Raw genomic sequence first — 13,084 nt, 5'->3', positions numbered from 1 at the left:
AATTTTTTTTATTCATGCAAACAATCATTTATTTTAACAGTTTCGTTTTATGTATTTTATTAAAATTTTGACTTTAACAAACCTAATCTACACCATCTATCATCTACATTAGAATCTCTATAATTCCATCTCATGAAAAATACCGGTATATAAAAGTTTTGTTTGATAAACTGCTAAATTTGTGTCTAGCTATAAATTTTAATATATGGTATAAAATAAACAATGCTTACTTTGAATTCACTACACAAGCTTTTGTTTGTCCATACAATTCCTTTTTGTCGATATCTCCATTTGCAAGTCCTTCTTTGAACAATTTCTGGATGTGTGATATAAAAATGTCTTCAGTTGGTCCATCCTGAAACTGTCTCTCTATCTCTGACATTGTTTTGATGATGTCTTCAACATCAACTTCTTTCAAGTATTCAAAAGCCCTTTTATCCAGCTTCTTCAGAAGTGCATCATGTGAAGAGAGCCACTGAATAGAAAATATTTTACCAACATAGAAGTACAGACTTACAAGAGAATCTGATAACTGATTTCTCTTGAAAGTATCTCCACAATGATGTTTTGTTGCACACTCAAACCAAGTCAATACGATACTTTCCACATCTTCTTCTGGAATATCCTGAAAACTTTCCTCCATCAAACAACATGTAACCAAGCTGTGGACATCTTCATCTAATGATGTAGCCATTTTCTTTAACAACCTTATCTTGGAATCAATATTTTCAAACAGTGATCCATAAATACACATATCTTTCAGCTTGTAATATGAACTTTTTAAGTGATTTTTATTAGCCTTATCAAAACTTTCAATGAGGTATTTTTCAGCCTTTTCCTGAATCTTCTCAAGAGAAAGAACAGAACAACGCATCATTTTTTCCCAATCACTAATGAGAACTAGTATATTTCCACTTTTAGAGAGTTCCCCTAGTCGTCTTTCACAAGCAGAATGTAAAATCTCTAAAAATGAGGTCAGAGGAACTGCATTAATTATCTTCAAGGTTTCAAACATGACAACCTGTAAATCAAAAGGAAGGCTTCTTTGCAGTTTTTCCAGAAAACTGATTTCCTTTGACAGAGCACCCTTCATTGGTGCATCCTGCAACATTTTCTGAACTAATGCTTTTAAATCATGCTTTGCACCTTCAAAATCTGCATGCAGCTTATTAATGGAAGATTTGGAAACCTTTACATCAATCAGCATTTTGCTGCACATGTCTGCATCATACAGTGGGTATGTATAGATGCAAAATGACAGGAAATTTGCATCATCCCCCTCTACACAATGGTACACCATCTCGATAACCTTGAAGTAATCACTTTGCTGTGATTTTGGTATTAACTCTATAGGCACTCTTGAACACCTACGCAAAAGAGTACCAGAAAACTGAGGAGGGAAAAATGTTTGCAAAACCTTGCCTGGAATGTTTATCTGAACCAAAAAAGACACAAAAACTGCACAATGTTCCATAGTTGTCAAGTGCTTTTCTTGTGCAATCTTTATCATACGCTCTATGATACGTTTTTTCCCTTCCACATCCAAATGCGAAGATAGGTCCTTCATTTCTTCCATTTGTGTCATGTATTCATGTTCTTCCCCTTTTTTGACTGACAAAAAAATGTAATAACAGTGGGAAAAATATCCATCCACGACTTCTTCATAATCATGAAAAGCAAACTGTATTTGCACATGGGATGCATTTGAATGAAAAGTTTCAGTTGTGTAAACTTTGGTTTTGCCAAACAGCTGCCATTTCACAATTTTCAAATTTAAATGTATTGATTCATCATATACAATGCAGTAATTGTAGGAGAAATGTTGTCTATATGATGGAATTTCTAGTTCAACTTCCCATAGATTAGTATCAGGTATATTTTTCAAATCAAACCCATCAATTTCTTTGAAGAGAATACTACAAAGAGTAACTCCTAAAATTTTTTTAACATCTCCAGGAATATGAATCCTAAATGATACTCTTCTGGTCTGAAAAAAAAAATACAACAATAATAATTATATTTCACAGGAAATTAGCAACAGAGGTAAAAGTTTGATTACATGTAGTTCAACTACTTATTTTAATATTAACTGCTTGAAAGAAACCATGAATTATAAAACAGAAATATTCATTTTTGTACATTCATAAAGGGCTCCACATTTAACAGGTCGGGTACACTACCTTTAATATATGGAAGGCAATTTTTAACATGTGATGATGTTTTTGAATCACACCTGATTATGATTCATGTGGTTTTTGTCCAAAAAATTTTTCACCGAAAAACCGTGAGCCCCAATATGCACAAAATTGAAAGATTATATTAAAGATTTTTCATGTGGTTTTTATTGGTCAGGAGTTGTTTTAGATGATTAATATTTGCTTCAAAAACTGTACAAATTCTTTGACGGAAAAACCGTAGAGCTTCTTTTTCACTTTATATGGCCAAAATTGAAAGATTATATTCCAAAGACACTTTTCTGTGCTCACATTTCATATTGGTCAGGAGTTGTTTTAGATGATTAATAATTGCTTCAAAAACTGTACAAATTCTTTGACGGAAAAACCGTAGAGCTTCTTTTTCACTTTATATGGCCAAAATTAAAAGATTATATTCCAAAGACACTTCTCTATGCTCACATTTCATATTGGAGTTGTTTTAGATGATTAATAATTGCATCAAAAACTATACAAATGCTTTGACGCTTGTATGTGCATAAAAACATTCTCATAATTTTGAGGGGTTATATAAATAATAATTGCACACTTTATCGTGCTGTCTAAAACTATGTATACGTATATCAGACATGTGAAAAAAGCATTATCTATATGATTTAAACACCCACGTTTCTTTGAACAATGGTTTAGGCCATTGCATTACAAGTTGATACAAAGCTTCATAGTAAATCTGAGCATAGAAATGAAAGATTATATAACAATTTTAATATTTCTTTCATAAATCTAAAAAAAAAATTGAAAATGAGCTTCCAAGTGACAATTCAAGTTGCTCTTTATTTTCAACATGAATGAGTACTTGTAGTAGCCCATAATGCATTGCAACTCATTCATCAGTAAGTAAAGCAAACACACAGCTAATTTACATGCAAATTTATGCTGAAATCAGAAAATCAAGTGGTCCTGACCTGTTTCATGTTTGTATGCTTTTCCAGCACTATTGATTTTTTTTCATAGATAAGTAAATATTGCCAGGCACTTGCAGAAAATGGAAAAGCAATTTTACTGTGAAGATTTTTTTTGTAAAAGTAAAAAATGAAGAACTAAACAAGAGGCCCATCAGGATGGGCCACATCGCTCACCTGAGAAACTTTGACAAGGCTATTCTTAACCAATTTTCCCCCTTGTAATATCTATTGTGACCCCATCCTACCCCCAAGGGTCATAATTTGGACAATTTAAAATCTACACTACCCCAGGCTGCATCCACATAAGTTTCATCTTTTCTGGCCAAGTAGTTCTTGAGAAGAAGATTTAAAAAAAAATTCCTATATATTTCTATGAAAAACTTTTTTTCCCTATTGTGGCCCTGCTCAACCCCCAGAGGTCAAGATCTGAACAGCTTAGAATCTACACTACCCCAGGATGCTTCCACACAAGTTTCAGCTTTTCTGGCCCAGTGATTCTTGAGAAGAAGATTTTTAATAACCTCACCCTATTTTTGTCTTTTCTTGATTATCTCCCCTTGTGAAAGGACCTAGCCCTTCATTTTACCAATTTAAATTCCCCTTCACCCAAGAATGCTTTGTACCACGTTTGGTTAAAATTAGCCCAGTGCTTCTTGATGAGAAGTCGAAAATGTGAAAAGTTTACAGACGGACGGACAGACGGATGGACGCTGGACAAAATCTGATCAGAAAAGCTCACTTGAGCCTTTGGCTCAGGTGAGCTAAAAACATGTCACCTTTTTATCAGAAATTCATTTACCGTAGTTGTTACAAAAGAAGACAAGGTTTATACAAAAGGTTGGAGAGCAAGAGGCCAATAGGCCACATTACTCACCTGAGCACATGGGCTGGGTTACAAAAACACAAATCAGCCCAGTATTGAAAAGTTTACTTGTTGGGGGAGAGGGGATTTAAATTTTTTATTACTTGAGAATGTCAATATATCAATAAAACATACATATATAATTTCGCCATACTTGAGAAGAAGAATTATAAAGATATTTCCTTTATATTTCTATGTAAAGATTTGATTGCCCATTATAGCCCCCATTTACCCCGAGGAGTCATGAAATGAATTAACTCTAACTGAGAATGTTTCCATATTATTATCACCAGTAAATAGTTTTGCTGATCATTAGAAGAAGATTTTTTTTTTATGATTTTTCCTATAGATTCCTATGTAAAACTTTGATCAGCCATTGTGAACCGTTCACGGTACATATTGTAGCTCAGTCGGTAGAGCGCTCGCTTCATGATCGGGAGTTCGTGACTTCGAATCTCGGCAGCGACTGACCTAAGTCGATAAAAAATGGGTAGCAACTGTTCCTTGGCCATGCGCAAGGCACTTTGAAGTGAAAGTTGCGGGTCCTTCCGATGAGACCTTAAAAACAGAGGCCCCGTGTCAGCAGCAGGCGTTGGCACGATAAAGATCCCTCACTACTCAATGGCCCTGAGTGCCGAGTAAAGGTCAAAATTTGAAAACCTTCACTGGCATACGGGACACGTCCATATAAGTGAAAAATTCTCTCGAGGGACGTTAAACAATAATCAATCAATCAATCAGCCATTGTGGCCCTGCCCTGGGGGTCAGGATTTGAATAAACTTTAATCTACAATACTTGAGGGTGCTTCCACATGAGTTTCATTTTTCCTGGTCCAATGCCTCTGGAGAAGAAGATTTTTAAAGATTTTTCCTATATATTCCTATGTAAAACTTTGATCAGCCATTGTGGCCCCGCCCTACCCCTGGGGGGTCATGATTTGAACAAACTTGAATCTACACTACCTGAGGATGCTTCCGTGTGAGTTTCATCTTTCTTGGCCCTATGTTTTTAGAGAAGATTTTTAAAAGATGCCATTAATTTTTCATTAATTCATAATTATCTCCCCTTGAAAGAGGGCTTGGCCCTTCATTTTAACACACTTGAATCTTCTTCACCCAAGGATACTTTGTGGCAAGTTTGGTTGAAATTGGCTCAGTGGTTCTTGAGAAGAAGATGAAAATGTGAAAAGTTTACGATGACAACGATGACTATAACGACAATGGACAAATTTTTCTTGAAAAACTTTGGCAATGCTGTTCTTTACTAGATTCTCCCCTTATAATATGTACTATGGCCAAAGCCTATGCCCTGGAATAATGACTTGGAAAATTTTGAATCTACATTGACCAAGGAAGCTTCCAAATAAATTTCAGGTTTCCTGGTCCAGTGGCTCTTGAGAAGAAGATTTTTTAACATTTTCCTATATATTTCAATGTAAAACTTGGATTCCCTATTGTGGCCCTGCCCTACCCCCTGCGGTCATGATTTAAACAATTTAGAATTCACACCACCCAAAGATGCTTCCACGTAAGTTTCAGATTTCCTGGTCCAGTGGCTATTGAGAAGATTTTAAACATTTTTCCTATATATTTCAATGAAAAACTTGGATTCCCTATATGGGGTCATGATTTAAACAATTTAGAATTCACACCACCCAAGGATGCTTCCACGCAAGTTTCAGATTTCCTGGTCCAGTGGCTATTGAGGAGAAGATTTTTAAACATTTTCCTATATATTTCAATGAAAAACTGGATTCCCTATTCTGGCCCTGCCTACACTCAGAGGGTCATGATTTTTATAATTTAGATTCTACACTACTCTAGGATGCTTCCACATATTAAGTTTTAGCTTTTCATGCCTATTGGTTCTTGAAAAGAAGATTTTAAAAGTTTTTCCTATATTAATTTCTATCTAAAACTTATTATATGTACTATGGCCAAAGCCTATGCCCTGGAATAATGACTTGGAAAATTTTGAATCTACATTGACCAAGGATGCTTCCAAATAAGTTTCAGGTTTCCTGGTCCATTGACTCTTGAGAAGAAGATTTTTAAACATTTTCCTATATATTTCAATGTAAAACTAATGGATTCCCTATCATGGCCCTGTCCTACCCCCAGGGGTCATGATTTTTTAAAAATTTAGAATCGACACTACCCCAGGATGCTTCCACAAAAGTTTCAGCTTTTGTGGACCAGTAGTTCTTGAGAAGAATGACTCCACTCTATTTTTGTATTTTCTTGATTATCTCCCCTTGGAAGCTGATTTGGCCCTTTATTTTAACAATCTAAATTCCTTTTCACATAAGGTAGCGTTGTACCCAGTTTACTTAAAAATTGGCCAAGTAGTTCTTGAGAAGAAGTTGAAAATGTGAAAAGTTTACAGACAGTCGGATGGACTATGGACAATGGGTGATCAGAAAAGCTCACTTCAGCTTTCAGCTCAGGTGAGCTAAAAATCAAAGCATGAGGAATTGATTAAATACAAACATTAAGAAACTTTAAAAGAGTTATTTTCTTCTTCTGGGCACAGAAATTGGATGCTTGTCGTTTATCAGGTCAAGACCACTACCTTATATGGAAAGCAATTTTCAACATGTGACGATGTCTTCGTCACACCCGTTCTCCAATCAAATGAATGAGTCCCAAAGCATGACACTCTACTACATGTTTCCGATTCAATGGCGACACATGGTTTTTGGCGTTTTACTGCACATTATTTAACCTGTCACCGGAAAAAATGTAGAGCTTCTTTATCACTTTATAAGACTGAAATTGAAAGATTATACATGTGTATTCTAAAGACATTGCTCCATGCTCACATTTAATATTGAAGTTGTTTTAGACAATTTATAGATGCTTCGAATAACGTACAAACACTTTGACGTTTGCATGTATATAAAACATTTTCTGATTATATATTGAGGGGTTAAATAATAATTGCACACCTTCTCCTGCTGTCTAAAACCAAGGACCTATATACTACCTGCTTAAACTATGTACACATATATCACGTGAAAAAAACTCAATGTTTTATCGACACAATAGCATAGGTCCAGGTCTCTTTGAACAATGGTTTAGGCCGATGTATTATAAGTTGATATAAGGCTTCATAAAGCAAATTTTGTAAATGTGAGCATAGAAATGACAGATTATACATCAGTTTAAATATTTCTTTCACAAATCTCAAAAAAGAATTGAAAATAAGTTTCCAAGGGACAATTAAAGTTGCCCTTTATTTTCAACACAGCTGGGTACTTGTAGTAGCCCACAATGCATTGCGGCTCATTCAGCAGTAGATAAAGTAAACAGATAGCTTATTTACATGCAAATTTATGCTGACGTCAGAAAATCTAGTGGTCTCGACCTGTTTATCATGTTGTTACTGCTCGTTATGTCAATTTTGTAAATTTGTTAGCATATACATGTAGCAATTGAATGTGCTCGAATTCCCCGACATTATATAATTTATTCTCAAGATATTGATCATTACAGGTTAATAAATATTCAATAATATATTAAACATATATTATCAATAAACTAACTAACTCTCCATTGTCAGGCTTAGCATAGTTGCTAATCAGTGACCATGTTTGTTTAGCACAACTCACTTTCCCTCAAAACATCCAAGGTGTGTGGTAGTCATTAGTATAAACACAATTAACTACCGGGATTCAAATCATGGAAAATTAGGTGTCAATACTGAAATGCAGTAAAAAGTTAATCATGGCGGCCACCGATTTTAACCATGGCGCAGCTCAATTAACCATGGAACACATCACTTTAACCATGGCAGGCAGGCATGGTAAAACCCCTTGTTCAAGAGAACCCTGTGAAATGTTTCTCTGCTTTTCTAGTATCTTTTCTTTCTCTCCTTGTATTCTTGATTTCCATGAGGCCTCTTAATTCCAGCTGATACCCAGCCTTCCACACCAGTTGCATTTAGTTTAAATCTTGCCTTTTCTCTTAATTCACACAAATTCACAGGTACATGAGGAATTGAGTACCTATTGTATCCCCTACTGAACAATTCCCTTGGATTATAGCGCTTAGAATTATAAGAACATCCCCTTCTTCCTAGAGTTCCACATCTACAAGTTTAAGGGTTTCTCAGATTTTCATGGGTACAGGGGAATCCTTCACCCACGCTTCGGGGCTTGGTGGTAGAGGTAGCTACCTTACAATCATTCTCCCCTGTAGTCATTTCCAACTTTTTATATCTGTCGGTGGACAACTCTGTGGTCTTTTGACAGTTCTCTTTCTTCAACTCGCAATTCCTCTTGCATAGCATTTAGGTCCTTCCTGCAGTGTCTTCACCCTGATTCTCTTCAATGCCAGACAAAAATTTTCAGACTGTCCACATTTGTCCAAAATGACAAATAACATAATTAGACCTCTAAGACACCAATGTTAGTAGGATGCCATAAGACAAGAAATTTTACTACACGTACAAAAGTTTACCTTAACCTAAAGCTACTCAAATAGAAACTATTATATTAAGCAATTAAAAAAACTACACACACAATAATATATATCTACTTCTCAAGTTTATAACATCCTAACAGATTGAGACTCACCTTTTCATGAAAGTTGTATCCTAATGGAGAGAGACTTCCAAAAGATTTATTATCAGGGTAAGAACCTGGACTTTTTTTAGCCTGTTGAATAATTTATACAGATATTAACAAGATCATTGCATGTGCAGAAGCTGATGATTTTATTTACATGTATTTAAAAATGTTAGCTAACCTAATCAGTTAGATTCTTTTCTTAAATAAAATGTATGTCAAAATATTTGCTGCGAGAATCAAAGCTAAAAAACTGAAAAATTACATATTTTCGAGGGGTTAAATTTTCGTGGTTTGAGGTATATACATTGGTTCATGGGGATTTGATTTCACGCTTCATGAAGAATTGTTCAGTAGTAATATACATGTGTATATATGTGAACAATTGCATTTCGGTGTGGACATAAATTCGTGGGTCTCTTCTTACCTTGAAAACCATGAAAATTAAACCCTTGAAAATTAGTGATTTCACAGTACTCTAGTTCTGATTGTTAGACATAATTTAGAATATCAAGAAACATAAGAGGCCCATGGAAACTCTTGAATGGTCTCCTGAGTATCACAGGTCTCTGAGATTATGAACAATTTCCAGGCCCATCCAGAAATGTTTTAGGACAAGTATTTGTCTAGCTACTGCATCATTCTTCTTTTAAGTGTGCTTTTTCTGAGAAAAAAGGGACATATTGTACTTTTCAATGCATTTTAAAGGAAGATGCCTTAAAAATAGTATTTTCTGTTTGTTTTCATGCTCTACATATCACAAAGAAAAAAGCAAGTTATGGAAAAAACATACTTAAAGCTCCTTTTCTTTTTTTTTTTTCAAAGCACCAAGGATGCTTAAACGGATAAATGCAAGTCATTTTTACCCCTGTATTTTGTCCTATCTCAGATTCATGCTTCCTCTTCAACTTGTCCTCCACTTCCAACTTTGATGCCCTTTCAAGAAAATTTTTTTAAAAAAACATATATATATATGTCCCATGTGTCACAATACTGAAAAAGATGACCTTTATATTTAAAATGTAAAATGACTTGGAAACATTTAATGTTTGACATGCAAAGGGGTTACAAACTATTGAAAGGACAATAGTTACTTACATACAGAATAGTTTGAACATTTAGACCTTGAACACTTCTGTCTAAAATCAGATTTTAGTATATGTTCATGTATTTAACATGAAAGTATAACAAGAGGCCCATGGACCACATGGCTTACCTAAGTACTGTGGCTAGGAAAAAGCAAAATCAATCCAGTATTGAAAAGCTTAAATGCATAATTGGTCCCTAGTACTTATCCTTGGGGGGGGGGGGACTCTCTCACCAGAGGGAGTATTACACTTCGCTACAACACCTCGGTCAACATCTAAGATTCTTGGCAAAACTTATTTTTACCCATTGCATAAAAAATTATATATATATAAAAACTTCTAAATGCTTGTCTTAAATCTTAAATGAAAGTTTATTTCTGAAAATTAGAAACGGATATCGCTTTTTCACCATATCTTACAAGGGATTATTTCTCGGCAGAATATTACGAACATGGCAAATTTCAAATGCACTGCCAATAAATATCAACCATGTCAACATGGTTAAGTTTTTTTTAAACAAACAATTTACAGTATTGGTACATATATAGAGAAATGTAAAGATGTTAATCTTCCTGTGGGCCATTTTAAACAACATCTGAAAAATTCACATGCCTGAGTGCTTTCCATACGACTGTGTCATTTATTAATGGTCTGAAATAAAATTTATAGGTTTGTTGTACACCATTTTTTCAATGAATTATGTAAACGCTTGATAGAGCTTATTATGTTAAATAAATAATTCTTTGACAAGCCTCTTGCAGATTACGATATCGTAACCAGTTTGAAGAACTAGTTTATCACACTTTCGCAGGTTCTGTCAACAAGCAAGAATGTCATTTCAAGAGATTTATAGATAATACCAGAAGTCTCTGTCAAGACTGTTGCTCTACTGCTTTGTACTTATAATAAAGGTAGAGAAAAGTAGCAGTTTGGACTTAAAACTTTACACAAGAGGCCCATGGGCCACATCGCTCACCTGAGAAGCTTTGACAATTCTGTCCTTTACTAGATTTCCCCCTTGTAATACAAATTGTGACCCCACCCTACCCCACTGATCATAATTTAGACAATTTGAAATCTACACTACCCCAGGATGCTTCCATATAAGTTTCAGCTTTTCTAGCCCAGTTGTTATTAAGAAGAAGATTTTCAAAGATTTTTTCCTATATATTTCTATGTAAAACTTTGATTCCCCATTGTGGCCCCGCCCAATCCCCAGGTGTCATGATTTGAACAATTTAGAATCTACACTACCCCAGGATGCTTCCACATAAGTTTCAGCTTTTCTGGCACAGTGGTTCTTGAGAAGAAGATTTTTAAAGATTTTTCCTATATATTTCTATGTAAAACTTGGATTTCCCATTGTGGCCCCGCCCAACCCCCGGGGGTCATGATTTGAACAATTCAAAATCTACTCTATCCCAGGATGCTTCCACATAAGTTTCAGCTTTTCTGGCACAGTGGTTCTTGAGAAGAAGATTTTCAAAGATTTTTCCTATATATTTCTATGTAAAACTTTGATTCCCCATTGTGGCCCCGCCCAATCCCCGGGGGTCATGATTTGAACAATTTAGAATCTACACTACCCCAGAATGTTTCCACATAAGTTTCAGCTTTTCTGGCACAGTGGTTCTTGAGAAGAAGATTTTCAAAGATTTTTCCTATATATTTCTATGTAAAACTTTGATTCCCCATTGTGGCCCCGCCCAATCCCCAGGTGTCATGATTTGAACAATTTAGAATCTACACTACCCAAGGATGCTTCCACATAAGTTTCAGCTTTTCTGGCACAGTGGTTCTTGGGAAGAAGATTTTCAAAGATTTTTCCTATATATTTCTATGTAAACCTTTGATTCCCCATTGTGGCCCCGCCCAATCCCCGGGGGTCATGATTTGAACAATTTAGAATCTACACTACCCCAGGATGCTTCCACACAAGTTTCAGCTTTTCTGGGCCCAGTGGTTCTTAAGAAGAAGATTTTTTAATGACCCCACCCTATTTTTGTCTTTTCTTGATTATCTCCCCTTGTGAAGAGACTTGGCCCTTCCTTTTAACAATTTAAATTCCCCTTCACCCAAGGATGCTTTGTACCAAGTTTGGTCAAAATTGGCCCAGTGGTTCTTGAGAAGAAGTCGAAAATGTGAAAAGTTTACGGACGGACAGACGGACGGACAGACGGACGGACGGACGGACGACGGACACAATGTGATCAGAAAAGCTCACTTGAGCCTTCGGCTCAGGTGAGCTAAAAAGCAACAAGAGGCCCACAGGTCTTATAGGTCACCTGAGTATCATGTAACAACTTTCCAGTGATTGTATTTGGTTCGTGTTTTAATCCAAAAGCCATGAAATTCACAAATTTTGAAGGAGGCACCATTGCTTATCAAAGGGCATATTTCAAAGCATTAATTTATTTTTAGTCAAAGTACCCCCCTGGTACCCCTGACCCAGCAGCCCTGAAATTATCTATTTTGAAAGAGACCCCTTTCTTCATTATAAGGCCAGCATTTTTTTATCTTTAGGTTTAGTTATGAACATGAGAATAAAAAAGTCCCGAAGGAGAAGGAAATAAAACAAGAGACCCATGTGCCATATCGCTCACCTGAGTAACTTGGGTGATGCAGATCTTTTTTAAAGATTTGTTCTATATGTATTTCTATGTAAAACTTGGATTCCCTATTGTGGCCCGGCCCTACCCCTGGGGGTCATTTTTTTTAATAAGGCCTCGAAAAAAAATATGTTTGTTTCCGCTTTCAGGCTGAAAAAATATAGGGTAGGTAGGTAGGCAATTTTTTTTTTTTTTTTGAAAAAATTTTTTTTGCTTCTTTAAGCAGAACATGTATAGAAGTAACATTAATGACAAAAGAAATGGTGTTTTCAAGCATTACTGTGACTTAACTTATAATAGAAAGGTGACCCAAACTTCTTTCTGTCTTGAAAAGCTTGCAAAGTTGGAGGCTAAAATTCCCTGGTTGAAATCTTGCACATCATGGGACAAAAGCATTTAAAAAAATATTTAGGGTCGGCACTATAAATTAGGGTCGGTCGGGAAAGCGGAAACAAACATATTTTTTTTCTAGGCCTAATTTAATATCTACACTACCCAAGGATGCTTCCACATAAGTTTCAACTTTCCTGGCCCAGTGGTTCTTGAGAAGAAGATTTTTTAAGATTTGTTCTATATATTTCTATGTAAAACTTGGATTTCCTATTGTGGCCCCGCCCTACCCCAGGGGGTCATGATTTTAACAATTTAATATCTACACTACCCAAGGATGCTTCCATATAAGTTTCAGGTTTCCTGGCCCAGTAGTTCTTGAGAAGATTTTTAAAGATTTGTTCTATATATTTCTATGTAAAACTTGGATTCCCTATTGTGGCCCTGCCCTACCCCCGGGGTGCATGATTTTAACAATTAATATCTAC

The 13,084-nt window shown here is 35.5% G+C and overlaps 1 protein-coding gene across 1 annotated transcript in view; it reads right to left on the bottom strand.

Annotated features, from left to right (window-relative positions):
* Window positions 1-13,084, bottom strand: part of LOC134265870 (uncharacterized) — a 63,831-nt gene that overhangs the window by 15,599 nt on the left and 35,148 nt on the right. Inside the window, 3 exon segments of the mRNA XM_062748099.1 lie at window positions 231-1,987; window positions 8,579-8,659; window positions 9,436-9,505. Of these exon segments, the coding sequence (XP_062604083.1) occupies window positions 231-1,987; window positions 8,579-8,659; window positions 9,436-9,505 (1,908 nt within the window).

This window comes from Saccostrea cucullata, unplaced genomic scaffold, assembly GCF_032062105.1.
Source record: "Saccostrea cucullata isolate Sc308-1 unplaced genomic scaffold, CSIRO_AGI_Scuc_v1 ctg157, whole genome shotgun sequence".
Lineage (NCBI taxonomy): Eukaryota > Metazoa > Mollusca > Bivalvia > Ostreida > Ostreidae > Saccostrea > Saccostrea cuccullata.
This window is presented reverse-complemented; position numbering and strand designations above follow the sequence as displayed.